The sequence below is a fragment of the Passer domesticus genome, chromosome 11, assembly GCF_036417665.1.
Source record: "Passer domesticus isolate bPasDom1 chromosome 11, bPasDom1.hap1, whole genome shotgun sequence".
Lineage (NCBI taxonomy): Eukaryota > Metazoa > Chordata > Aves > Passeriformes > Passeridae > Passer > Passer domesticus.
This window is the reverse complement of record NC_087484.1, coordinates 17,006,885-17,034,881: the sequence shown is the minus strand read 5'-3', so window position 1 is coordinate 17,034,881 and position 27,997 is coordinate 17,006,885. Positions and strand designations below refer to the sequence as shown.

Sequence of the window (27,997 nt, the reverse complement as noted above, 5' to 3'; positions counted from 1 at the left end):
AATTGTGAGAAACCTAGAAAATTATTAATAACATTTTAATAAATATTAATATGAATAGCAACACAACTGTCAAGGCAAATCCAATGGGAATGTTGCTGAACACTTCTGTCTCAACTGCTGAATGAACTGTAACAACTATTTATGTTGAACACTATTGGCAGCAGACAAGAAGAGGCAAGGAAATGAGAAGGATCAAGAGAGCTCCTGTAGAAGATTTTCCTCGGCATAAGCATAACACCTCTCTGCAACAGGGATGTGCAGTTTTAACATGTGATAAGATCATACACACAGACACTGGACACTACTCTAAATTCAGGCACTAACCTGCAAATATTCTGGTGCAGTTTCTCTTGGAGGTCGATGAAGCTGTCATAGCGGTCCTTGGTAAAAGTTATGTTCCTCAGGATGGCAGCGACAGCGTGAGGCCGGATCTGGGCAGTCTGCAATTCACAACAGCAGCACTTCAAGAGATTTGATTCGAGCTGCATCTGCACCTTTGATCTGATCTGCTACTAGGTTCACCCAAAACAACTTGTCTATTGCTCCTCCCACTGCTCATTCATAAGAATAGATCACAACTAGTAGAGTTATTTAAATGTCTTTAGCTCCTGTTCTGCAAACAAGATTTCCAGTCTCACTGCTCTTACAAAATCATACTGATATGGATCTTGCTGCTTCAGCAACTCTCAATGCATTTACAAAGGTACAGTAAATACTTTTACCTGTTCAGTGATAATCAGCCTCTGACCTTCACCCTCAGCTGGTATTATCTTTTCAAACCTAGGGAGATTTATCCTAAAACAAAACCAGAAGTAAGTCTGTAGCTGAAATGCAGCAAACTCTAGAAATGTAGCAGGAATTATATGTAGAAAACTTTCTTGGTAATATTCCTTGGAATGTAATTGGCTAACTGCACAAAACTTATTTTTTATGGGATAATCAACAGATTACTGAACTAGAAAGGAAGAACGCAGCAAGATAAAAGTCAGTGCAGAAAAGGGAAATAAATTATTTGTTTTGGTATTTATTAGAAAGGATCACAAGTTTCTCTACAGGAGTTCTTTACAGAGGATAAGTCACAAATGGAACAGCAATTGAAAACTTTTTAGAACAGATACAAAACCCAGAAACATTCTAGTCTAGTCTTTAAATTATGCAATAGAACCTCTCCAGAGGAATGCCTGATGAATCTCATCTACACGTTATCATACTCCAAATGCAAGCAAGTAGGAAGTTCTGTTTACTGACCAGAATATTTCAACAAATAACAAACCACACAGAGATGTCACAGCTCTGCCTTACCTTTCCTTAAAGACCTGCAGTCCCCGGACCAGCCCTTCCAGGCACAGCAGATCGTAGCGGTTGGCAGGAACATCGATTTTATAGAGAACGACATCGGACGCACCCTTGGCCTTCTCTTCACCCTTCTCTTTGCTTATAATGTCCTTCTCAGATGTCTGAAATCAAGCAAAAATGCAGTTTTAACCTGATATATCTTAACATTGATAGCAGTATGATAGTGATATGATAGGAGAAACTGTGTTAATTAGAAGTTTAACACTGTAATTTGCATTTACACAGCAAATGGACACACCAAATACAAGAAATGACATAAAACCTTAAATTCAGAAACTGTAAGGCAGTATACAAAAAAAAATTCATTATCAAAATTTTAATTTTAAGAAAAAATATTATAGAAGCAAGAACCTCCAGGCTGTCAGATCCCAGTAGAGATCTGAGACCTTATTTTTGGCAAATGACTTCTCACAATCAAATTTATTCTGAAATAAAGTATAACATATGACATTCAGATGTCTTTTGATAAACGTCATTAAAAAGCCAATGAATTAAAATTAAATGGCAAAAACGAAACGGGTATACTTGAACAAGATTTGCATGGATAGAGTTATCAGGGCTAGCAAATCTCCACAAGTACAGAACCTAAATTAAAACATTAAATATAAGTAAGTTACAACTCGGGTAACAATGTCCAGGACAAATACATTTTTTGTGGATATTGCACAGACGACTGCATATCAAACAAAGCCAAGCAGATCTTGTAAAATATGATCAATACATGTTCTGTGGTCATATTTATGCTGCTAAATAAAATGTTGCCTGAGACTGAAGATCAAGAGGCACAGAGTGCTGACCTCCAGAAAGTATTGCACTATGCCATCTCAGAGTCTCTTGCTTCCAAAGCAGTTACTTTGTAAGTCTGAGGGGATTTTTCCAGATTCAAAACACCTGTGTTAATACAGTCCATTAGAACATTGTAACAGGGGATATGCTGGAAACAATGCCATACAAACTCTTACCAAAAATCAATGCTGTCAATATGCTACATCTACTCAAAAAAGCAACAAATAAAAACATTACTTACTATTTCATCAAGCTCCAAACCGAACTCGAAGCAAAGCTCATCAAATTCTTCATCCGCTGTGAAGGAAGAGGGTGAATTTTGGTTAACAAGCAGACCTCAGACCTAATTTGTGTGTGTATATTTGGAATATAACAAAGATAACAAATGCTATTTTGGAAAAAAAAAATATGGTAAAAGTAATTTAAAGACTTTTCCTTATATATGTATCTGAGTAGCAGCTTCTTTAGTACGTATTTGATTTATTGACGTGGTGTTCTGACAGTCACAAAAGAGAGCTTCTGATCTTTGGAGCTCAGGTCTGTCAGAGCAGCTCTGGCCTGAACAGATAATGAAACCAGAAGGGAATAACTGGGCAGCTTCTGCCAAGCGCTCCTGTTCTGATCAGACAGGCCGTTCTGCAGAGGTTGCATCAACTGCGCTGCAACACGTGAGTAACAGAGCCCTGTTCTGACAATGCCGGTCTGACAAACCACTGCATGTCCTGAACGCTCCTTCAGCCGAGCAGGTCTTAAATCTGCTTCGCGAGCCAGAAGGAAGGACTGAATAAACCCACGCTATTCTCCGCTCGCTTTGCCCGCTCCCCCGTATTCTCCCTCCTTCTTCGTTTAACCAGATCCTAAAGCCGACAGTGAAACTCCAACCAGAAATCGCCACGCGGAGACGCGTGGTTGCGCTCTCCCGAGAGACGTGGGCTCTGGCAGTGCGTGTCGGGGCACTGAAGGGGCCGGGATGACACACGGCTGTGCCTGGCGTGCCGTGGGCAGGCGAGGAGCAGTGGGCAGGGAGCCACGGGCGCTCTGAGGCCTGAGCTCCCCCGAGAGCCCCAGCGCACCCGGGACACGCGGGGCGCGGCCGGCGGCACCGTGCGCGCACGGGGCGGGCAGCGGCGCAGGGGCCGCAGATATCAGCCGGGCGGACGCGGCACGGCGGGCACTCACTGTAGCTCCTGCCCAGCGCCTGGAACAGCAGATCCCGCTTCACGCTGACGGTCGGCATGGCGGCCCGGGCCCGCGCTGCGCCTGCGCCGCGCCCCCGCCAGGCCCCGCCGCGCGCCCGCCGCGCTGCCCGCGGGCCGCCCTCAGACCGCGCCCGCCGCCCCCCGCGCCGCCGCCGCCGTGACACCGCGCCCGGGCGGCCGTGGCGCTGCTCCGAGCCCGCCCTGCGCCCGGGGAGGGGGCGGGCGGCGCGCCGAGCCCCGGCAGCGCGGCGGGCAGCTACGGCGGTGACATCAGCCCGCGCCGGGGCCCCGCTGGGCGGGAGGGGCGGCCCGTGTGGGACCGCGAGTCCCGGCGTTCCCGTCCCCGCGTGGGGACAGCGAGCCCGGCGCTGTCCCTGTTCCCGCGGTGAACGGCGAATCCCGGCGCTGCCGCTGTCCTCATGGAGAAGGGGGGTCAGCTGGAGCAACGCCGTGCAAGTTTCGGGGGTGGTTTCTTTTTCACGCCGCAGTTTTATTTTGTCGATCCCTGTCAGGGACGCGCCGGGTGAAGCGCCGCGGGCGGCAGGAGGCTGTGCGTGTGCTGGTGTAATTAAAAACGAAACGCTTGACGCCAAACTCTGTAGGAACTCTAAGTTCTGGGTCAGCTCCATAAGCTCTTTAATGCTAAGAGCCTTAAGCACGCCGGGTCTGCGGGCGCTCCGAGGGGAAAAGCCCGGCAGGGCAGGGCAGGTGCGGGGCGTGCGGCGCGGGGCTCGCTCCACAGAGCCGCGCTGCCTCCGCCCGCTGCCGCTGGTGCGGAGCGCTAGCGGGCGCGGCGCTCCGGGCGGGGGGAGCCGCGCCAGCCGCCTGTGGGCGGAGGGGATGTAGCCGCCGCCAGGCTCCGCAGCCGTGCCCGGGCTCTGCCCGCTCCAGCATCGGGCTTCCCGCGGCCGGGGCGGGCGGCACCGCCTCCCCGTCCCCGCCTGCCGGACCCGCGGCCGTGGGCAGCGCCGGCGGCGGGAGGGGCGCGTCCTGCACGGCCGGGGCCGCGGCAGAGCGGCGCGCAGCGGGCAGGTGCGGCGGCTGGGGCTGGGGCCGGAGCCGGCGGGTCCGCGCCTCCCGCGCTGCTCTCCGTCAGCATGAAGGTCGAGTTTGCCCCCATCAATATCCCCCTAAAGAGGAGGATCCAGACAGTCGCCGTTCTGCAGTGGATCTTCTCCTTCCTCCTGCTGGGTAACAGCCTTCCTCCTTCCTGCCCCTGCCCCAGAGAAAAAAGGGCGAGAAGCGGCTTTTTCCGTGTCCGGCGTTACCCATGGGCATCACTCGGTGCCAGCCGTGGGTGCAGAAGCGGCCGGGGGCGAGCAGCGATCCCTGGGCGGGCAGGAGCATCGCACTTCTTTCTTCCCGGAAAGCTTTGGATGGCTTTTCCTCTTTTATGGGGGTTTGTTTCTTTCTATGGGTTCTGCTTCAAATACGAGCCTAAAAAACTAGTTTCCGTGGTTCCTCATTGAGACTCCCAGTTGGTTTCTGACAGCAACTTTTTTATCGAAGATAGGCATAAAGTCTGGTACATGACTAATGCTGTTTTCATTCATAATTTCGTTAAATAACTTTATATGCTGTACTTCAATAAAATTCTCATTTAACAAACTAATGAAAAATAATGGGCATTGTCAGTGAACTAATTCAAATGCAGACAGTTCTGTAAATGTATGAAAAATATCCTCACTGGCTTTAAGAAAGTGTTGCTAATTCTACTTGGTACTCTTTTTCTACTGATTGTTCCTCTAGAATTAATTTTCCTAATATCTTAATAGACACCTATCATTAAGCACCTATTCACAGCAGGAAATTGTATTCACATGGGTCGGTATCTTGAATTTGATGAAATTCATCACTTGATAAGGTAAGATAAGCCTGAACTCTATGAGGCTAAATCCATGGATTGTATAAATTGGGAAGTGGTTATTGAATAGGCTCTTCTGAGGTACAGAGCTACCTGTGTATTACTGGAAATGCTGGAACACTTCAAGCTTGTCTGTGCTCTAGGATTTACAAGGAGAAATGTAGTGTGCACTTATCTTCCGTGCATCTCTTACAAATATATTATCCTACAGATGGTCTGATGTCTTTCAGGGGTTTTTTAAGGTTATTAATCCACATATGAAAGATTTGGGGGAAGTATGGAGGGTATGAAGCATCTTCACAGATTAATCAGCAGATGTTCTGTTACCTCAAGATTTTATGTAGTTAAATGATATACAGTTTCTATTTGTGACTACATTATAAGTAGTCTGTACTTTTAATTTTCTGTTATTGAATTAGGTCTTGGCATGAGCCACTATTTAAGTCTTATAAAGCAGTGGAAGTTCAGGAACAGTGGAAGAAAACTTTTTTTTTTCTTAATGTAGCAATACTGCTGCAGAAAACCACATCTTCCTGCGCTTACTAGAAGTGATCGGGATGCAGAAAATCCCCTCTTTGTAGTTTAGCAGGCAAAGTAGGGAGCTGTCATCTGCAGCTGGCACTGCCTGGGAATGTCAAGGAAAATCAACTCAGAAATGGTCTTATGGCTGGTTATGTTGAGTATCGTGAGTTCATGTGGTCATGAAAAAATGGATTTGCAAGAATGGTTAACAACTTGATTCTAATAATACTCATCTGCTTGTGCACTATGGGGGTGTTTATCTTTAGAGCTGACCAATGTGACCTTGTCATTTCGTAGGCAGATGCTTTCAAGTGAAAGGTCAGCCAGTGATCTGGCCAAAAAGTTTCACTTAGCTGCAGGAAAATTCAGGTGGATGAATCCTAAGTGACTTAAAGCAGTGAGAAATGGGCTGGTTTCTGATGTTCTGGAATGCCCTTATGTCTGGATTTTTCAGATTTTTTTTTTTTTTTTTTCTGAACAGATGTTTGTTTGTTTGTAAGCTTTGGATTCAGTAGCGACACTTTTCAAATCAGGGAGGGGATTTGATTGTCTGTCTTGTGTTACATAGCTGCATGTGAAAACTTGAACAGATAATGCCCTATGACAACTAATGATTCATGATATAGATAGAGGGATTCTGTTCAGAGCAGTGAATAAATGGGGTACTACTGGCTTAGCTGCTGAAGTTGTCCATCTAGGTATGTTGTAACGTGGCATGGCTTAGTTAAATGAACTGTGGGACTTACAGATGAAGCAAGATAACTCTGAAAATTAGTGCCCTGAATCACAAAAACTGAATTGGTCAATGATATGCTTCAAATCTGGGGAGTGACATATGAAAAAGTGATTTCGCACACTGAGTAAGCTGTAAGGGGAATGTGAGCCTATTATAACTTAGAATTCACAATGTGACTTGGATAAAAGACTCTTGGTTTTATCTTCCTGGCTGAAAAATGTAAAAAGCCCTTGCTCTCCAGGCTTGCTTTGTTGTAATGCTGCATGGTTTTCTGAGACTCTGGAATTGATGACTGAAAATGCCCTCTTACTAGTGCTACTTACAAGCTGGCCTGAAATACAGACATGCAGTAGTTGTTGAAGCCTAAATCTCATCCCCACTGTAGAAAGACTGAATCAGATCTCCAAATACTGAAAAAATAACAGTAGCAGCCTGGTACAAGCAAAGTTCTGCTTCTTCATGCAGTGTACCATCTTGGGCTGGATCTGCACTAGAGGTCCATTGCTTCTGCTTTACAGCACAGGCAGAGTAAACATGCCTCTGTCTCAAAAAAGCTGTACAGATGTGCACAGAATTTCATTATATACAAAAGGAACCTCTTTAACATTCTGGCTGTAAGTTCCTGTGCTTCCTTGTTCTGTGCTGCAAGCTGCCAAAGTTCACTCTCAAAGGGAAAACACAAGTTTTCATTGTAACAGTGATTTGCCTGTTCGTTATCCAGGGGCATGACACCAGAAGCAAAAAGAAGTTCTGAAATACTGGGAGGTGAATGTAAGAGTTTCTGGATTAGATGAGAGAAATGCCCATTAACAGATTCCCACTGTGTGTTGGCTGAAAATGCCATGTGGTTTTCTATCTTATGTTCTCCGAGTCAGCAGACCTGAAAAGTTTGGCTATAAGTTCTGTGAAAGAGAGAAGTGTTATAATTGGGCTTCTGTCTTTTGAAAGACAAGTGTTACCGGTCCTGAATCCAGAAAACTAAAGCTGTTAAAACTGAAAACTGGCAAATGCTATTTCTCACTGTATTAAGCACAAATCCAAAACAGCTTCAGGCTGAAGCCTAGTGTCAAGCCATTAGTGTTTTACTGCTGAAACAGCAGATAGATGAAGTTTTGCAATCTCATAGTATCTACTTTGGATAAAAGGCCAAACCAGACAATTTTTACAGATGGTAGTTTTAAGTCTGTAGTTATGGTTATTTGAGATTTGTTCGCTTGGCTGGGGGCTGACAGTCCTGGGGCAGGTCTGGCCCTGTTCCGAGCTCGTGCAACACCCACAGCCTCTCTGCCTGTGAGCCTGTGCTGGCTGCTCTTGATCACTCTGTGCCATTGTCCAACCCAACCCCAGGCAGAAAGTCACCTGGAGAAATAAAATCTCCAAGCCTGTAAGTGCTGCAGGACTGACAAAGAGGTTCCATAACCCCCATTTTTCTATCTAGGTTCATTGTGCCTGTGCACTGAATGAATTGTCATTGGGTGCAATGGATGTGCCTGGTGTTTGCAGGAAATCGTTGTTTTTAAGCTTGGAAATGTTTTTCTAAAGAACTTTGAATGAATTTTGCTGCATTTACCAGTATGCTTGATATCCTCTTATTGGGAACAGGTGTAGATTTTCTGTTTCTCACACAGCAGTGTGGCATTTATCCTTGGTGTGAGCTGTGTGCCTCAGTACTGCACATCTGTCAGTGAGGTAGATCAGGAGGTAGATCAAAGGGCTCATTTAAAGGCAAAACCAATAAAACAAAAATCAGTCAGATCTGGTCGAAGTGCTGTTTTCCCAGTGCTTTACCTTTTGTTTTCTCTCCAATGTACACAAATCAAATGACAGCATTTTTGAAGAAAGTAAAATTAGAAGGTGAGTTGGTGAGCTATGTGCTCCTGCTAACTTCTGTGCTCCTGATGTGAAAATGGACAGTGGACTTGGAACATGTATAAAATCAAATGCAAAACTGAGCAGCCTGGGTGGAGTGGTGGTGTCTTGGGCCAGACGATGAGAGAGGGAAATGAGGGTTTAGCCCTGCAGAAGGGATACCAGTGTTTTTCTCTGAGAAAAGGTGATGGTAGGGGAGAATAGTACATCTTCTAAGGCCCGCTTTTGGGGCCCGGCAGTGTCCCTGGTCTCCTCCCTGGGGATTTAGGAAGTGACTGTTGTGCAGGCACCCCTGTATTTATTTGCAAAACCCTTAATAATGCCAAATCAGTTTATAATATAAGGTATACTTTAATATGCACAAAGCCACAAAATAATATGCTGAAGACGTTGGTATATATTAAACTACATCCTGTACTCTGGTGATTAAACTTCCGTGCATGTAGGATGAAGCAGTCTGTTAATTGAACTTGCTGGAGACAGTTTTGAGTTGTGGATCTGGCTTCCCCAAAAGAATAGAAATGATGAAACGTTTGCCACAGAGTGAGAGATTGCTGCTGGAATAATAAGTGGTTTCTGTGTTGAGAAAGAAGGTGTCAGTGTAATGTGCTAAAGCAAATACTAACCTTTCCTGCAAACATGCCACAATGGTTTGTTATCTGGTGCTGATTTAATTCATCAGCTGTAGTTGGATAACTAATATAGTTTTGTTCTTCCTCAAAGTCTTAAAAAAAAACCAACCTTTAGATGCTTAAGAAAACTCAGCTAAGCTCCATGAGCCTTTCCTAGCAACCTGGCTGGTATTGCTACTTGTTTTTGTCACTCTGTACTCATTTATCCATGAAGTTTATTGGTGGCCTATGGGTAGGGTCTGAAGTGTGATCGCAGAGAATAACTGAGTTCTTACTGACTAGTATATCTAGGATTGCTGCCTCTGTTAGCTACCTCTTAGGGAGGGAATTTAACCAGGTCTCTGTGTGTATTTGTTTGTATCTCTCAAAAATGCTAAGAAAAAATGGCTCTGCTGTGTCAGGTCAGAGACGCTAGCCTGACAACCCCTATGTGAATATAAGTGACAGTGAATGCCTAAGGAGAAAGAAAAGAAATGGGAAACATGTAGACTAAATTTGGCATGCTGTCTTGGGCTTTGGCGATTAGTAACTTGGGGATTTATGGTATCCAGGCCACTCTATCTCCAAGTCAGTTTTGTGTAATGCTCTGTATCTCTAGTTTATCAGTATTTGCCAGTGGAAGGTCTTGGGAACTTGGAACCAAATTTCAGCACCAACAGGCCTTGGCATCTGAGTGTTTGTGTTTGCTGTCACAGCACTGCTGAGATGCAGCTTCCTTGTAGGAGTGCTCAGATATCTCTGTGGCTCCCAGCTGTCACCAATAACCTGACAAAGGCCTCACAGGAGACTGATCCATACCCAACAAATGCTGGCTGCCTGGCCAGTTTCTGAGTGAGCTCCTTTGGATTTTGGAGCACTGCAGAGAGCCTGTAGTGCCGCTGGGGTGACACCAGCACCTGGCACCAGGGACACACCTGCTCTGCCCATGCTGTCCAGGACCGCTCTGAGCATAATGGGAGCTTTCTCTTCTAGGGACAATCTTGCATTTGCTGGCTTTCACAACAGATACTATTCAAACATTTTTGATGCCTTAGTAACTCCAAATGCATTTGAAGCTTCCAATTTCCAGATTTAACCTGTGCTTCCTATCTCTGGTATTCAACTATTTCATAAATTTGGTGCCCCCAGCTGCAAACTCAGAGCCTGATTAATGACTGAAGTATCAGGTGTGCAATCACTGGGCAGGATGGCTGCCAGTGCTGGTTGCTCACACTACATAGAGTGGTTTTCGCCATTTGTTGCAAAATATGAGTATCCATGTGTTGTAAATGGGAAATGTAGGAGAAGTGACCCACCAACATTGGTTCAAAACCCAATGTTCAGAGTTCCATGTCAGTGATTTGTCTTTTAATCTATATTTCCTCATGTCCCCTCACCTATCCCAAAATCCCATATATCACAGAGATACTTTTCAAAGTTCTAATCCAAGTTCAACCAAAAAATTACACTTAGAATGTACCCTGGAACTACATCCAAGGACATGATGCAGTAGAGTGACAAATCCCAAGTTATTCACCTTTTGCCTGGAATTTGTTTATGAATTTAGTTAAATTGGTTGTTATTTATTTACTCACTGTCTTGTCTGAAGGAAAAAACATCAGGTTTGTGTTTACAGGCTCATTGGTTTTGAGTCATCAGCGTTTAGCTCATCTTGCAGGCTGCTAATTCGTTGAAATAATGAGGAGGTATGGTAAAAGGAATTTGCCTCACATGTCTCATTGGGAATGCAGTAATCAACTTTGTCCTACAAGATGCTGAGCTCCCCTGAGGAAGTGCTAACAGCATATTTATCTCCCCATACCTTGCCTGCACTGGGGAAGGTGTCCCAGCTAAAGCAAAGCAGCCAGCTTGTTGATGTGGTGGATGTTTGTCTGCAGAGGATTAACTGCTGCTATCTGGGCCTCCTCACTGCTGATGTAATCAGCTCTCACAGCAAGGATGCTTGGCTGCAAAGCACTTTTCAGCTGTTTGCTAGCAAACTCATAGTAAAAAGCCATGTGATTCTGTGTTAAAAAAGCCATGTGATTGATTCTGTGTTAAGTGGGAAGTGCTTCTGAAAGGAAGGATAGGAAATAGAAATACTTATTACATTTTGCATAACAAATTAATTGATTTATAGCTGCTAGAAAAAAACTTCTCATACTTGTTCAAACTTAAACCGAGAACCTTGTCATCCTGTCCAGATTAGCATTCCTAGAAATTTCTGTAGTTTCAAGATCTATTCTTCAAAGGAACAGGTAATGACCTTTCCTCAATAGACTTTTGTGCCCTATTTTGGAGTGATGCTGTTGTGGGGTTCCCTGTGAAATTCGCTGTGGAACTTGAGTGTCATATTTCACCCGTGTTCCTTGTCCTGCATTAATGATGCTCCTTAGAACTGGTTTCAGTTCCTGTGAGTTTTCCATGTTGACTTTGGGGGTCTGTGGGCCTCAGTTAGCTGTGGTGTTTTCCAAGAGCTCTTGCTCAAGTGCTTTTCTGTGCAAGACCAGGGTTGTTTGCTTGAGGAGGAAGCAGTGAGCTTCTGCACTGAAGAATGGGGTATGAAAATGGTAGGTGTTGTCCTGCTCCTGGCTTTTGTTTATGGTCATTTCCTTCTCCCTTCCTCTGAGCAAGTGCAATTCCTTATTTTTCTGCTCATAATCCTCCTGGAAATGTGAATGTTCATCCCCTTCTAGACAAGATATCCAATTCTGTTCTGAAGGCACAGTCAGACTAGGCACAGGAACAAGCTGGGTGAAGTTCAGAAAAAGTAAATATTCAGGTTGGAGGAAATGCTAGTCTGCCTGTAGACCAAGCTGAGATCTCAGCTCAAAACCTGCACAGTCCACGGAATCTGCTGACTTTTCAACACCCAAGTAATGTCTCTCCTGAATGAAGGTGATCTCAACTAGGATGAGTGGATTTTACTCTTGGTTCATCTACTTATTCTAAAGTTTTCAGTTCTGGTGATGTTACATTGTGTGAGCCAAATTATTGCCTGAAATACTTCTGTTGTTTGTTTTTAAATCTCCTCTATTTAGTGGTGTGTTTAGCTCAGTATGCTTCACTGGTGTAACTTCTTCTAGGAGTCCACAGGATATTGCTGTCATGAAAGCCAGTCAGTTTTGAGACATAAAGTAATGCTTCTGCATTGTAAAATATCTCTGAAAAACGTTGTGTTCCTGCAACTCTGCCCATTGAGTCTTCAGTGAGAACTAGGTCCCGTTTTGCTTGCCATTGTATAAATTTATGATGTTAAAGCCTTGGCTCCCTTGCAACCTGGACTTCAGCATCTGCTCCATGAGCCTGAGGGGTTTATTCAGGAGGTGGCAGAGCAAGCAGGCTGCTGCAGGGGTACCACAGGGCAGAGAGCAGCAGCTCCTGCTCCTCACACATCTCAGACCAGGGCTGCTCAACATGCTGCAAGACTAAAATTTTGCAAGTTCTACAAAGGTAAAGTTTCCATAGGATTTCCCTGAGTAATTATTACAAGGCTGAGCTCCAAGTAACACATTATATTTAACCAAACAACTTTTTCCTGCTCTTTGAATTGTGTATAATACAATTCTTATGTATCACTATTGTAGCAGGATGTTACAATTCTTACTTAATTGAGTTTGAAAGTATCAGGACTTAACCTTCTGCTGCATTCCCATAGCAGCGCTGAACTTCCCCTTTGACTGATGGGTTTAGTGGCTGAAGTGGAACTTGTTTGTGTTTTGGTCTTGTCTAGTGCATCTCCTTGGCCAGTGGCAGCACTTTTGGCTGGGAGTAGAACTACCACCCCATGTTATAGGTAGAGATCTGAGAAAGAGAAAAGAAAATGATTGCCCAACATCCCTGTAATTAGAAAAGAGATGTTGCTATGGCTCCCTTTCCTTCTTTCCTTCCCCAGCTTTCCTTTCTTATCCCTAAAGCATTACATCCTTGTTAGCTCTTGCTGTCTCCTTTTATTTTGCCTTAGGTAAACCAGATCCTCTCAACCAAACATCCAGTTGTGCAGTGGAGGGTGAAATAATAGACTGAGATGATACACCCTTGTGATGTTTCACCCTCACTGTAACAACACCATTGGAATAAGCTGAGTTGAATTTGTTTGCATTTTCAGTAAATCTCTAAAAACAAATGAAGGTCAGGCATTCTTAAAAGGACACAGATGTGATTAATGCTTGCTATGCTTTCACTTTTTGTCTCTTGTAGCAGAGTTTTGCTGTGGATTCTTCGTGATCCTGATCCTGGGCAACTTCTGGTTCCTTGCTGTTCTGTACCTGCTGTGGCTGTACCTCGACTGGGGAACACCGTGTGCGGGGGGCAGACGGTCCCACTGGGTCAGAAGCTGGACTGTCTGGAAGTACTTCAGGGAATACTTTCCCATTCATGTGAGTAAAAGGTTTCTCACAAACAGCTTCAATAGCCATAACCATGAACAAACACCTAAGATTCATCTTTGCTAAAATTCTAATACTCACTGCAGGGTGAACTTAACTTCTTTTTAAAACATGCAAAATCTGAGATTTAGTGACAAAAAGGGGCAGGGCCTGGTTTTCTAGTTGGGCTGTTGGGTGACAAGATAGCAATTCAGCACAGTAAATCTAGACATGGTATCCTGACACATCTATTTAAGCTTTGTTTATCTGTAAAGCAGAACAGTATTTTAAGTGCTCAGAAGAAAACTCATTGTCATTGCTTCTATGTCCTGTCAATGTGTAATCTCCATAGCTGTTGTTTCTGAGGTAAATATTATAATGCCCACCACTGACTCTATTTTTCAGCTTATAAAAACTTCAGAACTGAACCCAAATCACAACTACTTACTTGGCTTTCACCCTCATGGGGTCCTGGTTGCTGGAGCCTTCGGAAACTTTTGCACCGATCCTCCTTTCAAAAATTTATTTCCTGGGCTTACTCCATATCTCCACATCATGCCCATCTGGTTTGGCTGTCCCTTCTTCAGAGAATACATAATGAGTGCTGGTAGGTAAAAGCAGAATGTCTCAACTGTTGCTCCATATTTTAGCTTCTGTTACAAATGTAGAGTCTATTCTTCCACTTATATATGGTAAGTAATTTCAGAAGGATCACTGCTGGTGCTAAATTTAACCTCTATTTTATGATGAACTGTTGTAGCAAAAATTTGTAAGGTTTTATTAATAGTTTTGTAAACTATATCACTGAGTTGTTTTTTCTATCTGAAAAGAAATTGCTGGTTTTCCTTTGAACTATCAAACAGCAGTCCTGAGTACCCCTTATATACAAGAGGAAAAGGGCATAACAATTTGTAATTTTATTTAGTCATTAGCAGGCACTTGTAAAACAAATTCAGGCTAATCTCTTACCTGAAGGGCTTCGTGTTATACATTACAAATATCTTTATACTCCGAAATTAATTGCTTCCTTCTGATTCAAGTACTATGTTGCAAATTTGTGTAATTTTAATTGACAGGTAAACTCTAAAAAGAAGAACCTTTTTTCTCTGTTCTGAGAAGCATTTGTCATAAAGAGGTGACATTCATGACTGGTACTACAGTAATAAGAGATAAAAATAACAAGCAGTTGAGTTGGGGGAACTGAAAAAGAGAAGAATGACATAAGAACTGGTGCTCCCTCTCAGTGGTTTAATAAATGAGTTATTTTACTTAAATTCACTCAAGTACAACATTTAAGCATGTTCTGATGCACAAGTTTGGGAGACAAAGATCTAACTTTATTCACGACTGCAACACAGACACTGCAATCTCAGAGAAGCTGTTCCACTGCGCCATGCAGAGAAACATGCCTAGGATGTTTCCCAGATTAATATCAGAATTACTTATCTGTGTATACTCCAACATATCAGAGAATGCCTTTCCATGCAAATGTATTTTCTGAGGGCGTTCTTTGAGCCTTGCTAAGTGAGGGATTGGCAGTGGTAGAACATTGCAATTTTAAACACTGTTGTTTAATCATTGTCTGGAAGTCAGATTTACATGTTTTTGGCAACTTGACCCATGGGAACAAATATTTACCTGCAGAATGAGAAAGAGCTGCAGTAAAAAGCACACTAAAGAAGAGCCAGCATTGGAGCTTGGTTTTCACAGGTATGCAGCTGATAAATGAGAGGGGACCTTTGGTGTAATACAGGTCACCAGTCCAATCATAAAACACTTGTAAAATCTTCCATGTCCTGAAAGCCATGCTCCTGGCACCATGTTTCATTTCCCAGTCTTTCTGCCTGGCTCTAGCACGTGCAGTTGTTGCCTCTGGCAGTGCAGCTGTGGCACCCTCGGGCTGTGGTGTGAGCACGGAGCAGTGCCCTGCATGCAGGGCAGCTCTGCTTCAGCAGGAGACACATTTGTCCTGGGGAAAGGCAGTGATTTCTGCTTTCCTTTCAAGGGAAAATGCATGCTGACTTGAATGAGCACCACTTGAATTATTTGTGAGTCCCAGGTCAGCTGCATTTTCAGAGTAACAGTGTCTGTGAAGGCAGATATGGCAAATGGACGTAGCTTTTTGCTGAGGTCTGGACTTGCTCCAGTTGGAAGCTATTCCTCTTGGTGGGCAGCTCTCAAAAGTAGATCACAGTCATCTTCCCTCTCTTCCAAAATTTTTATAATCCACATTGTAATGTCTCTATTGGTAAAAAGACCAAGCAGGGAGCAGAACATCCAAAAGTGCATTTTGATACCAGCTCTGTAAAACCAACAATGTAAACAAGACTTGATCTCTAAATTGTCAGTTCTATTATATGAATTCAACACATATAATAAAACATAGCTTCTGGATAAATGGGACTACTACAAGCCTTTGAAATAAAACATAGGGCAAGAATGAAGAGGAACCTTTGAAAGATTAGGTGCATATCTGTTGGAAAATGGATTTTTCAAAGCACCAAGTCCAGAGAATGACCTAAGGAGATGATAAAGTCTTGTACAGCAGTGTGCCTTCAATTAGAAGTATCTGTATCAGCAGAAGTACCAGAAAACCTTCATGTAATCTGCTGGTTTAGCCTAAATATTGATAAGTGCCTGGGCCTGTTTACTAGAGAATGAGCTGATGCAGTTATTAGAAATTGTAGAAGTGAGTCTTTTCTGCATCTTCTGATGCTGTCATGCCATTGCCTTAGATGCTGCTGCTTTATAGCTGTGAAAAGAGTGGAGGGATCTTCTTGGAACTGTAGCTCCATGTTTGAGTTCACAAGTCCTCTATACATTCTGCTAACCCCTCTGTGCCTGTGTTTGCACCTGCTGTACAGCTTCAGCTGCTGCCTCTGAGCAGTATCTGCTGCCATTCACCTCCTCTGTTCTTGGGCACAGAGTCTCTCTGAGGGGGAGTTAAGTTGCCAGAAGAGCACACTCTGAAGAACTCAAAACTCTTGGAATAGGCAAAAGCATTTAACTCATCAGTGTGAAATCAAAGCACATGCCCAAAATCAAATCTGTTGCAGAGTAAGGATCTTGAATCCAAACTTTTGAAATCTGCTCTGTGCTGTTATAATTTTGAAAAATAATTTATATATTGTTAAAATATTCTTAAATTTCACTGTACTTGTACATGAAGATCCAGTGGTCACTTTTAAAATGTTTCCTCCTGAAGGAATGGTTTCTGCATCCAAGCAAAGTGTCTCCCATGTGCTGAGCAATAAAGGAGGTGGCCATGCATCTGTCATTGTGATTGGAGGAGCAGAGGAATCTCTGAATGCACATCCTGGAAGCCTGACCTTGAACATCCTCAAGAGGAAGGGCTTTATTAAAATGGCCCTGAAACATGGGTAGGTCTTCCATGAAGCATGCTTTGAATGCAGATTGATTCTTAAATATAGTTCATATTATATAGAATTAGAGAATTTGAAAGAGTCTAAGTGTGGAAGAACATGCAGATATCTGGCACAGGAGCCAATCTGTCCACCTAGATCCAGTCTGGGAGTGTTGAAAACTCCCTTTGACTTTCATAATTTGTGACAGTAGCTGTTATTAGTGTATCTTGTTTTATTTCCATTGTTTCTTGCACTAGCAAAGAGTAAGAATTATGAAACAATATTAGTAAATCTTGGCTGGCTTTGCTGAGTAGAGCAAACATTCTGCTTTCCATTCTGTAAATTGAAGATACATTAAAGTAGAATTTTCTTATCATTTTAAGCAAACAAACGATTGGATAGCCAGGCCTTGTTCCATTAAATCACTGAGAATGATGGTCTAGGAGGATTTGTTTTCACTATGGTTCTAAAGACTTTATTTTGAAGACTGCCATTTGCAAAAGTAAATTCCTGGGAATTTTGGGTGAAAATCTCAAGAAAAACTAGATAACTTTTTACTATGAAGCAGCCATCAGTGTGTTATTAAACAGAGATGGCATAAATGTATTTTGAGTGATTTATAGAGTATAAGATATTGTGTTTGTTCTGGACTGGTCTAGATGGTTTGTATATTAGAAATATTGCAACCAGTGATCTGTTCCAGCTACACTTTCTGAACAGCTCTCAGGATTATACATTGACATGTGGAGCAATGAGAAAAAAAGACTAGTCTTGAGAAATCTGTAAGAGCTTTTTAAGCTATTAACTGGAGAAAAGGTGGTCTCTGAGAAGAGGGGCTATGCTTTTACACAGAGTGCAAAAAACTAGAAACTGTTCTAGAAATCGTTCTGTGCCAAAATTCCAAGGGTATTTCTTATACATATCATTAGGATTCTCATGAATATTTTTTTTGCCAACAGAATGTAACATTCTAGTCTAATTTGTACCCAGAAAAAGCACTTGTGTATTTGAACTAGGAGTTTGCTGCCTAAATGAGTCCTTTACTCAGTTTTTGCTCAACTGTTAATTGATTCAGTGGGATCCTCAACACTCACTAGCTTTTATTTGTTTTAACCATAAAGATCAGAAGAATGTTTAGATACTTTTTTTTAACGAGTGTGTTGATAGATGTCTGGTCTGTCGTATCACAGAGGTTGGTGGAGGCTATCGCTCATCTAAATTGATCTGGATTGAGAAATCAGATACACCTGTGCCTCTCAGGACATTGATTTCAAAAGCATCTCCACCACAACAACAAGAGTGGGACACTTACAAAACACAGGAATTCCCCCTTTACCCCTTCACTTACTTAGATTCCAGTGATGGTCCTCATCTTTCTGAAAGGGCCATGGCTGTCTAGAGCCCTCCTCTGGGTGGCAGTGCCTGTCTCTGCCCCAGTGGCAAAGGGCTACAACTCACATGGTCATGTAACCAGCAGGCTCCAAGTCATTCCTGCAAACACCAGCACAAAAACCTGCTTCTTTGGGAAGCACAGGAATTCTGACTTCTCATCTGTCCAGCAGGGCTGTGGGACAGTGTGAGTCTAACAGAGCTCTTGCCCAAAGACTCAGCATCTAGTAATTGCTTCTGCTTTTGAAGTATTTTTTTTTAAATAATTAACAAAATGGGAAGAAAATTTCCAACTCAACTGGAAATGAAAGGGCCAGGGAGGCTTGGACACAGATGAGAAGACCCATCTTCCACCAGTGCCTGCACACATTCCTGATGCTCATGATCTGCAGCAGCAAATACCAGCTCAGGAAGGAAGGGGCAATGCAGAGGGTTGTGCTCTCTGGCCCTGACTGCTGTGCTGCCAGCACAGAGAAGCTGTGTTCCTCAGCTAGGAGCTTGTCAAATGTGGCCTGAATATGTCAGCAAAAGTCCTCTGCACTTTTGCAAAAGACGTTTTGGTCCAAGGTAGTTCAAATATCTGATACAATGTGAAGAAATCCTAAAGACACAAAACAAATGATGAATCAGATAACTTATCTTTAATTTCACAATCATAAGTTACTTATTTCTCTGTCTCAGCCTCCTACATAGTATCTTGCAAAATTCTTCACTAGATTAAAACAAATCCCACAGTGTTAGGGCACCACAGCTATTGCACCACAAGATGTTCCTGTTTGTCTTAGTGTTGTAAAAAGTTGAGTGTTTACACAGCCACAGTAAGTACCAGGCTTTATGATATTTCTTTTACAGGTGGCAGGGTGATAAATCCACTGGAGAAAGAAACTTTGAGCAGACACTAGTCAGAACAGCATGTGGGAATGATAGTCTGTGTGAGTCCTCAGGCTAAAGAAGCTGTTGAAGCAGTTGTTTTTTACTCTACAGGTGGATATTGACACTCCACAGCCAGCTCTGTCCTCAGTGCACCCTCCCCAAGCATTCACAGCTCTGCAGATATTCATTCTGACAATGTTCTAGCAATACTGCTATTTTACAGTAAGGTTTTTCTCAAAACCTTGGGGACAGAATAGAGCTAAGATACAGAAACTAGGATTTAAGTAAAGAAAATGTCCCTGAATCCTTCAGAGACTGCTTAGGATTACCCTGCTTTTTTTCCTCTAAACTCTTTAGAATATTTAATGAAACTAAGCATTAATCAAAAACCATGCTGCAGCCAAGGTTTTAAATACAATGGTGGGTTTACCTGCACTGATTCTATCCACTCAGGTTGTTTGTCCAGGAGATAGTCAGTGCCTTTCCTCCCAGGCCAATTCATGAACTGAATGAGAATTCATTAGGCTGTGCAAGTGCCAAAGTGGGTTCATGTAATTTCTGTGGGTAAGATGTGACCTCTGGGAATAATGGATTATGGCTTCTGTTTTCAAAGAAGTCCAGAGGAAGCAGGGTTTGGCTGGAAATTGGATGGCAGAGAAGGAATTTGGCATTGCCCTCGTGTCTGTGAGGGTGTCTGGTTTATGTCAAGGTTTTTGTGCTGAAATCAAGGGCACGCATTACTCCGGTCAAAAGACAAGGGAAAGCCAAGATCTGGTTTTGATGCCACCCAGCTGGGAGCATTATAAAGTTAGCAGTGAGGCTTCTTTGCTTGCCAAGGGAAAAAATGCAGTGGAACAAGGGTGGACTTGCTGAAATAGTGGTGGATAATAACATACTTATGATACATGCAATAACTCATTTTCATAATTCTGAACAGTCACAAATTGCAATAGGTACCAACCAACCAAATACTGCCAAAAGCAAGTTGCTAGTTGTGTGCCAATTACTTTTTTTTTTAAACACCAACCAGCCAAGGCATCCAAAAAGCTGCTGCACATGAGAAGAGTTGAATGCCTGTTGCTGATGAAATCCAAAGCTGCTGAAACTCTCTGTGCTGGTTATTGTGAAACTGTTTCCATGCTGCTGATGTGAACTGCAGTGCAAGTGCAGGCTGATGGAGAATTCTCAGTGTCCTCTTTGTTTCACAGGGCTCATCTGGTCCCAGTGTTTTCCTTTGGTGAAAATGAACTATTCAAGCAAGTTGCAAACCCCAAAGGTTCATGGCTTAGGAATGTACAGGAGAAGTTGCAAAAGATAATGGGCTTTGCTTTACCACTATTTCATGCTAGAGGAGTATTCCAATACAGTTTTGGCTTAATACCTTACAGGCAGCCTATTCATACTGTTGGTAAGTTCCCTGCACCTTTTCTAATGTGTTTGCAAATGTTTAAAAAATCATCAATGTGCTGCTAATATCTGTAAATTTATAAATCTGTTCTAACAGAATTAATTACTGTGCATCTAAAACAGGTATGTGACGTTTACTGTCCTTCCCAGTTAAAGGGGACAGTTCTTTCCTCCCTTTCCCCTTTCTGTCCCAGGACAAATCTTACTCTTCATTCTCAGTTACCCATAGGCTTCTATCCTTGGCAATCCATAAACAAATCCAAGAGTTGTCCAGTTTTTACAAGAGGGCTGCCACAGCTCTGCAGCTGTTGCTGTGGGTTCTGGATGCTTCTGATGTTTTGTGTGAAGCCCAGAACCTTCATTTCTTAGCTCTGCAGAGAAGTAACAGTTGGATATTCCAGCTGAGGTACAGCCAGCCCAGCAGAGCTCTGGAGCAGGGCTGCTGGAAGGAGCTTGTGTGGTCCTGAGCTGGTGCTCATCAGGCCAGAGGGAGAGATGCAGGAGGAAAGGGAGAGGACACCTCGTGGTGCCACAGCCCTTGGGCACGCTGCCACTTAGATAGCCTTGCAGGTCTTTAGGGTGTTTCCTTCCCTCTTAGCTTTTTCCCTTGGAAAGATCCTGTCATGTTTAATTGTGAGTGTGCGTGTCACGTCAACAGGCAGTTTGGGAGAGTGTTTTTCCCCAAAAGCTTTCATTGCTGCTCATCTGCTCTTACTGGAGTGTGGAACTGAACATGTTTTTCATGGTTTTACTAGTGCTATTGACAAGCACATCTTTAGAAAATTGGTGATGCTGGGTCTCATGCAAAGGCAACAGTTGTCTCTCTGTAAATTTTTTGATAAATCAGTTTTAGTCAGATTCTACCTGAGTGAACTAAAGAAAATTGAGCTTTTCTGGTGTTCCACAAGGGACTTTGAAAGTGGCCCTCCCTTTTTATGGGGTTGATGTGATTATAGTATTAAACAAATAAAAATGTTTAAGACAAACACATAGCTCTTTTTATGTTAAATTTCAAGCAGATCTGTGTTTTATCACTTCATGCAGTTGAATATTTTGAAAATATTTAATTTTAATGCCTGCATTGTACACAGGCAGGCTAAAAATGGCACTTATTTTAAAGCAGAAAAGTTATCAAAGCTTTGAAATGAGATGTATTGGATGAGATCTATAATCTGCTATTTTTTTTTTTTTGGCTGATGACACCAGGGCTGTTCTGAAGTTTAAAATGTCTTATTCTATGAGTCATTTTGTCATCATGACAAAAGCACAGAAGTGCTACAATTCAGCAAGACCAGAGTCTTGCAACAGAACTTGTAAGATTTCAAGAGGTCCTTTGCCTTTTTTGTCTCTTTCCCCATGTTTGAGAAGCTATCACAATGTCCCTGTGTCCTTGGAAGTGTGTGGGGTGTTCTTGGTATGCCTCAGCCTGGCTTTGAAAGCATGGCTCAGCTCCTGAGAGCTGCAGGGAGCTCACCTGAGGTGATGAGCTGTGCTGCCAACGTGGCCAAGTATGGGTGATTCCAGTGCTGCTTCAGAAGCCAGGGATCCAAGAGCCATTCAGCTAAGCCAAGATCTGTGAAGTTTGAGTGTTTTGGGCTTGATGAGTACTTTTGTTTTTCCTTTACTTTTTTTTTATTACTGCTTTACAGAAATAGAAACAACTCTAAAATATCAAATTAAGCAAGTTCCTTAAAGCTGCACATAATTAGAGAGATGAGTGTAGTTTTCTATCCCACAAGAAATCTTCACTCCTGGGAGAAGAGACTGTTGCAGAAGGCCTTGGGGGCTGTTTGCTGTTTCCAGTCCTACCTCTGGAAATCCTGTATTGTATGTGTATTGATTTCACACCTCTAAGGTATTGCTCAATCCAGGCATGGGTTCCCACCCCATCTGTGTAAAGTCTGAGTTTCAGCACCACACGGGCCTGAGAGATGGTGGCAGCTGGAGCTGCAGCAGGAAAATGCAGGCCCAGCTCTTTGTGGTTCTGGCTAGGCTTCCCTTTAGTCATCACCATCCAATCTGAAGTGGCAACATCTCTTAACAGGAATTTTCTGGTGCATTTGGAAAAGTCCTGAGGGTGCTTTTAGCTCTCTGTTTTTCTAGGTTTTCTCTGTAATCCCAGTTGGGTCTATTAAGGTGTTGGTGCTTCCAATGCAAGAATAGCTGTTAAAATCTGGTGACTGAACAACACAGGAGAGACTGAGATCATGAGAAGCTTCTCTTAGCAATCCACTTTTTAGCCATAGCCTTTTGTGGAAGAGAAGGTTGCCCTCTGGATTTCCACAGAGTCACCTCCCATGGAGCAGGTAGCAGGCTTTGCACAGTGCCTGGAGAACATTTTGGTTCCAGTGACATTTGTGGGCAATGGATGGTTCAGACACCCCTCACAGGGTTTAGGGAATTTACATGCTACCCCTCCCTAGGCTGAGGTCACATTTCTGGTGCAGTGATGTCCATTTTGAATAAATTGGAAGATAAATATTTCCTTCAGTCCTGTTCACGTGTGGTTGAAGGCACCACTGTCCTCTTAAGCACACCTCACACTGAGAGGTTTTACTATTCAGATCAGAAGACCCTGAGAAAGTACATTTTTTAAAATACTGTGTTGAACTTGTAGACAGCACATAACCCATAGGATTGTATCTTGAAGTGTCAACTGCTCCTTCAAATTAGAGCTTATCACTCTTCTCATTTGCTCTTCTGCTGCCAAACTGAAATGTTGGGGGGTGGGGGTGTCAATTCCTTTTACCTGAAGTGGAGCAAAAAGAAGTGAAAAACCAGACATAGGACTCAGGCTTGTGAAAGGCAGGATCAGCCCCCAAGGTAAGAAAATTGTGCTGTGATTCTGCAATCTGGATGGGAGCTGTGGTGGAGCTCTCACAGAAGGAACAGCAATTCCTTGAGATGTCAATGAAGCTAATGCTGTTGTGTTTGATTTACAGTGGGAAGCCCCATCCCTGTAAAACAGAACTTGAACCCCACCACTGAAGAGATTGATCAGCTACATGCATTGTATCTACAGAAACTAAAGAAATTATTCGAAGAACACAAAAGCAATTATGGCATCCCTGCACATAAATCTCTCATCTTCGAGTAGCAAATTACAATTTGTAATTCCAAATCTCATGCAAAGAAGCAGTGTCTGCTCAAAGATGTCTTTCTTGCAATCCATATTTTGCAATCTGTAATTATCCTAATGTAAGGAATATTTTTAAGAAGGGATTATTAGATGATTTATTGATTTTTATCTTACTCTTGGGTGGTGGGGGGAGGGATCATTGGGATGTAAGCCTTGAAGCCACTGCTGTTTTGAGTTGTCCTTTTAGGTTCATGTGTGCCAGAAATGTGAGTGAGAGACTCCACACAGATGTCCTCACCACAGCTTGAGCACAGGAAATTGCCCCAGCATGAGATCAGTAGCAGAAGCATAAATCCAACAAGTCTTTGATTAGAGGTTGAGAGCTTTACCAGCATTTATCAAACATGACATCAGGTTCTTCTCTGAATGTCAGACACCCCTGCTGCTCTTCCACAGGAATGAAGGTGTGTGTTTTCAGCAGATGGCTACTGTAAACCAATCACATGAGAATTCAAGAATAAATAGGATCCTTCAGCCCTGAATTGGATATTGGCAAAAATGGTTTGTCCAAGTCATGGAGCAGAGCAAACCTGTTTGGAGAACAGTGTGTTGAGATTTTTGTGTGCAGGTGTTTGCTGGGGGTGGGAAGCACTGAATGATGTGACTTTTCTGGACAATCTGTGCTTTGGATCATAAGTTTGGAACGTGAAGCAGATTTGGTAGTTTCAACCTGAGAAGAGATGGCAGGCACAGGACAGGAAAAGGAGGGAATCATGTGAACTCTCATCCTGTGCAAATTAAAAATAATCCTATGTCAAGCACTTGCACAGAAGGAAGGGGAGCCCAGTTTGTTCAGTCAGTTCTGAAATTTCACCAAGGAAAGTGTACTTGATAATGCCTGGTGACACAGCTGCAGTGCCAAGGCAATGTGAGCATAGCTTGGGTGCAGCAGGTTAAGGGATGCATTGTACATAAAACAGGTGCCTGAATTTGAGAAAAGGTTTATCCTAAATGTGGATATCCACTTCAGAAAATAATAAAAAAAAAAATCCTAGCCAAACTTTTTTTTTCAGCGAAAATGCCTAGGTCTTGGAGATTATTGTGTATGGAAAGAATTGTAATATATTACTGAATTTTTATGAGATAAATTCTTGTATTTGTACATACTTTCTGACTGCCTTCAGACTTTGCAGTCTGATGTTCATGAAGAGTTTGCTCTGCTTTTAGCAGTTTTGGTACCCGAATGTTACATCAGTGAGGTGCTCTGGCAGGTCATGCATGGGCTTGTCAGGCAGCTGGGCATCTTCAGTTGCCTCAGCTGAGCACGGAGGTGCTCCAGGAATGGCAGTGCTGGACACATTGTGTATTCCATGGGCTGGAGGCTCTTAGGAGAAACAGCTGGGGCTTTGAGAACAAGGTGGAACCCTGGAGACAAAGTATCTTAGCAAGATGAAGGTGGTAAAAGACGAGAATGGAAATTACTTCTATGGAGTGAACTCCGGCTGAACCAACGCCCCAAAGCCAAACAAGTGTTTGCCAGACAGAGCAGATGCATGATGTACTTGTTGCTCCAAAATACCCTCCAGCAACAAGTTGGTTTCTTTAAGAGGGCTCTTCCTTCTAGTGCCTGTTTGTCATCCGGATGTAAACAGCACTGAGTCGTGCTCTCATTTTCTCTGCAATGACACAAACATTCTGGGAACCAGGGCTGGAATTTGCAGTGCCTGAAGAAGCCCCTCTTCCCTGGCAGACTCTGTCAATGTGCCCATTTCACCTCTCCCTGAGCTTTCTTGGTGCCATGTGTGCTTGCCCTCCCTTCCCAGGCCTTTGCTGATCACTGTGGTGCAGGCATCTTGCTTCCTCACTTTCTGCCCGCCTTTCCTTGGGCTGAGATCTCTGGTCTCTCTGCATGGAAAATACTGAGTGCTGTCTTATCATTCAGCAAAAATGGGGTTTAGGAGCAGGTTTGAGAAGAGGAAGCACTGTGGCTGTGTGTGTTTGACACCAGCGTAAGATCAGGACTGTTCCAGCTCTGGAAGGGCATGTTTCTAGGGAGGTCAGACATGGCAGGTTTGTTACCAGGGAAGAAGTCTCATTTCTGAGGATTGTACAAAGTGATGATCCCTGAGCAGTTGCTCTGTCTTAGCCAGCTATGTGAAATTTCCTTTGGATTTGACTTGTATTGCCTGCCCTGATGAGTAGTAAGGATCATTCATGAAAGAAGAATTTGGAGTCTGTCAGACTGTGCTCTCCTAGATCATCTCCTCTAATGAGATATTTCCTCTCATTTTCAGTCAGTTCTTTTTCCATTACCTTAATGATACAGAAGATCACGCTGTAAATTAAAAAATATTAGCTTTGCGTTGAGGATGGAAAGTAACAATGTTTTTTGTTAATTAAATTAATCAAAACTTCTAGGGAATATGTGGATACTGATTTTGGGACAGTATCTGGTCAAAAGGGTATCCTATAAACAGGCTTTCCTCTGAATTCCATGAGGAAATTATCTGTGGGCTCTCTGTGCCATCCATAACTGGCTCAGGTAGAACAAGTAGGGATTGTGTTGCTATGACTACTGACATTGTCATTGCTTGTAACAATGGAGATGGTAAAAAACCCAAAAACAAAAACCCAACAAAAAATAACAGACCAACAAAATCTCCAAACAACCCAAATATTTATTGTTGCTCAGTTACCACTGCATATTGCTTATGAAGGTCCTTCCAAACTACCTTTTTTTAACCAATTGTCTAGTGTGCCCAGGACTGTTTTAAAATTGAATTCTGTCTCTAAACGTGATAGACATGGTGTCATCTGAAATATTTACCTCTGTGTTAGTGTGTGGATCTGTAAAGCAGCCATGCAACCCTGAGCCTGAGAGCCAGAGCCCTGGCAGCCACAGACCCATTTTGGCCACCACAGGCACCAACCCCAGCACTGCTGCAGCAGAGAAGTGCCCATGTTTGTTGGAGCAAGAGTCCCCGGCTGCAGTTCCTGCTGGACAAAGCACGAGCAAGGAGCTGGTAGGAACGGTGGCACACCCTGCCCCAGCTGCAGCTGGAAGAGCTGGGCAGCACTCAGATTGCTGGTGGGATGCCACACTGCCTGGGGCTGCCTCCTGGGGTGTTTCTCTTTGTGCCTTTCAGTGCCACAGGTAATCCCAGCCATCCATCAAGAGGAGAAGCTCTGCCTCTAAACCGTGCAAACACTGCCTGCCTGCCACGCTCATGATGAAGCTCCTGCCTGTTCCCTCTGTGCCAAATTCCAGTGACTGAAAGTCAATCCTCGAGTATTTTTACTTTGTGAACTACACAGCGTAATTTACACTTTGTAACTTTTTATGGTACCTGTAAAATATGAATGTCAGTTGTTTCAATGATAGCTGTGGCAAGGAGGTGTGAGAAAATAAAGGTTTGTACCAAAGTGGGCTTGTGCTGACTGGAATTCAGGTACTGGAATTCACTGCTGCTGGCTGAATGAGGGGTCACATTAGCCTGGCTGTCAGGCTGTGCTCATCACACTGAGAAATTTGGCTGGATTGCTTGCTGCAGTCTCCTGAGGAGAACCTGAAGCTGAGTTGCTGACGGGGTTCCAAAGGGTCTGAGGGAGAAGTGACCCACAGCAGGGAAGGGCTGGGCTGCAGCAGCCCTCAGTCAGTGCCAAGGGGGCACAGCAGGGATGCTGGAGCATGGGAGGCTGGGCAGTCTTCTGAGGAACTGGTGAAATAACAGCTTTTGGAGTTTAATTCAACTTCAGCTTGAAGAAAGGTTTGAATTTTAAGTGAAAGTTGCATGGAGTCCAAATCTTAGCAATAGTACCCTAGAACAGAGGCTCTGCTTCACACTAGGAACTGGGGAGCTAAACAGCTGCTTGGAGTAAAAAATGGATTACATTTGTCTGTTGGGAAGAGGAAAAGCACCCCCCTGACAACAGTGATGTATTTAATGGGATTTGGTTGCTTGTTCTTTTTAAAGTACAGCAGCTTAATGCAGCACTAACAGCTGTAGTGACAGCTAGCAATTCCAAAGACTGACAAAGGCTAATTGTATTCTGTTAGTAGCTAAATACTTTTTAATATGGGATGATGCCACCTTGCATCTCAGAAGAGTGTAAAGAGGAAAAATGGGTTAAAAGTGGCCTTGGATTGTTTTGAAGTAGCCCCATTATATGTAAATGGGCACATGTGTAAATTGGAGGTGTGTCATGGTTCATCAATGGAGCAACATCACATCCTGGTTTGCTGAAATACAAAAAAAAGAAGCAAGTTATACCTGTAAAGCAAGAAATGCAGAAAAACAAGGAATGGAGAGGAACTGGACATTCATGCTTCCCAAGGTGCTGCAGCAACACCCGTCACCATTGCTTGTGATAGGTAAGTGATGTTACCTCCTCAGCCAGGTGCTGGATTCTGAAGGCAGCGGGGTGGATGTAGATGGTGTTTCAGCTGAGCTTTCCTAAGGTTGGTATCAATTCATGGCAGCTGAACTGCCTGAGCAGTGCCTACAGTACAGATCCCAGAACTGCCTTGTATTTTCCCAGTTAATAGACAGACTAGAGCTACACAAAAGGATGAG

The 27,997-nt window shown here is 43.4% G+C and overlaps 2 protein-coding genes and 1 long non-coding RNA gene across 4 annotated transcripts in view; 2 read left to right on the top strand and 1 right to left on the bottom strand.

The window, feature by feature from the left end:
* The window catches only part of LOC135278991 (uncharacterized), a 31,538-nt gene extending 28,955 nt beyond the window's left edge, over nucleotides 1-2,583 (top strand). Inside the window, exon 3 of the long non-coding RNA XR_010346356.1 lies at nucleotides 162-2,583. This is a non-coding gene — a long non-coding RNA (uncharacterized LOC135278991). The remainder of the gene's footprint in view (nucleotides 1-161) is intronic.
* Nucleotides 1-3,461, bottom strand: part of FARSB (phenylalanyl-tRNA synthetase subunit beta) — a 35,612-nt gene extending 32,151 nt beyond the window's left edge. The window contains exons 1-5 of the mRNA XM_064385993.1: nucleotides 3,322-3,461; nucleotides 2,384-2,439; nucleotides 1,303-1,457; nucleotides 723-795; nucleotides 325-440 (exon numbers count right to left, since the gene is read on the bottom strand). Of these exons, the coding sequence (XP_064242063.1) occupies nucleotides 325-440; nucleotides 723-795; nucleotides 1,303-1,457; nucleotides 2,384-2,439; nucleotides 3,322-3,379 (458 nt within the window). The 5' untranslated portion in view covers nucleotides 3,380-3,461. The remainder of the gene's footprint in view (nucleotides 1-324; nucleotides 441-722; nucleotides 796-1,302; nucleotides 1,458-2,383; nucleotides 2,440-3,321) is intronic.
* MOGAT1 (monoacylglycerol O-acyltransferase 1) lies at nucleotides 3,363-26,846 on the top strand. 2 transcript variants are annotated; one of them, XM_064385994.1, is made up of 6 exons: nucleotides 3,363-3,891; nucleotides 13,144-13,322; nucleotides 13,716-13,917; nucleotides 16,516-16,690; nucleotides 20,146-20,345; nucleotides 23,287-26,846. In XM_064385994.1, exons 1-6 carry the CDS (start codon nucleotides 3,378-3,380, stop codon nucleotides 23,439-23,441), a joined length of 1,425 nt encoding a protein of 474 aa, XP_064242064.1. In that variant the 5' UTR covers nucleotides 3,363-3,377; the 3' UTR covers nucleotides 23,442-26,846. The 2 variants fall into 2 exon arrangements, with proteins under 2 accessions (XP_064242064.1, XP_064242065.1); XM_064385995.1 differs by having other exon boundaries at nucleotides 3,830-4,532.
* Nucleotides 26,847-27,997: the final 1,151 nt, after the last annotated feature.

What these genes read in the sequence shown, in the direction of transcription:
- MOGAT1 (XM_064385994.1), top strand. Translation starts at nt 3,378, where the DNA reads ATGGCGGCCCGGGCCCGCGCTGCGCCTGCGCCGCGCCCCCGCCAGGCC. An exon ending in AAAATGGCCCTGAAACATGG is followed by an intron (nt 16,691 to 20,145) that starts GTAGGTCTTCCA and finishes TTTGTTTCACAG; the next exon opens with GGCTCATCTGGTCCCAGTGT. An exon ending in GCAGCCTATTCATACTGTTG is followed by an intron (nt 20,346 to 23,286) that starts GTAAGTTCCCTG and finishes TTTGATTTACAG; the next exon opens with TGGGAAGCCCCATCCCTGTA.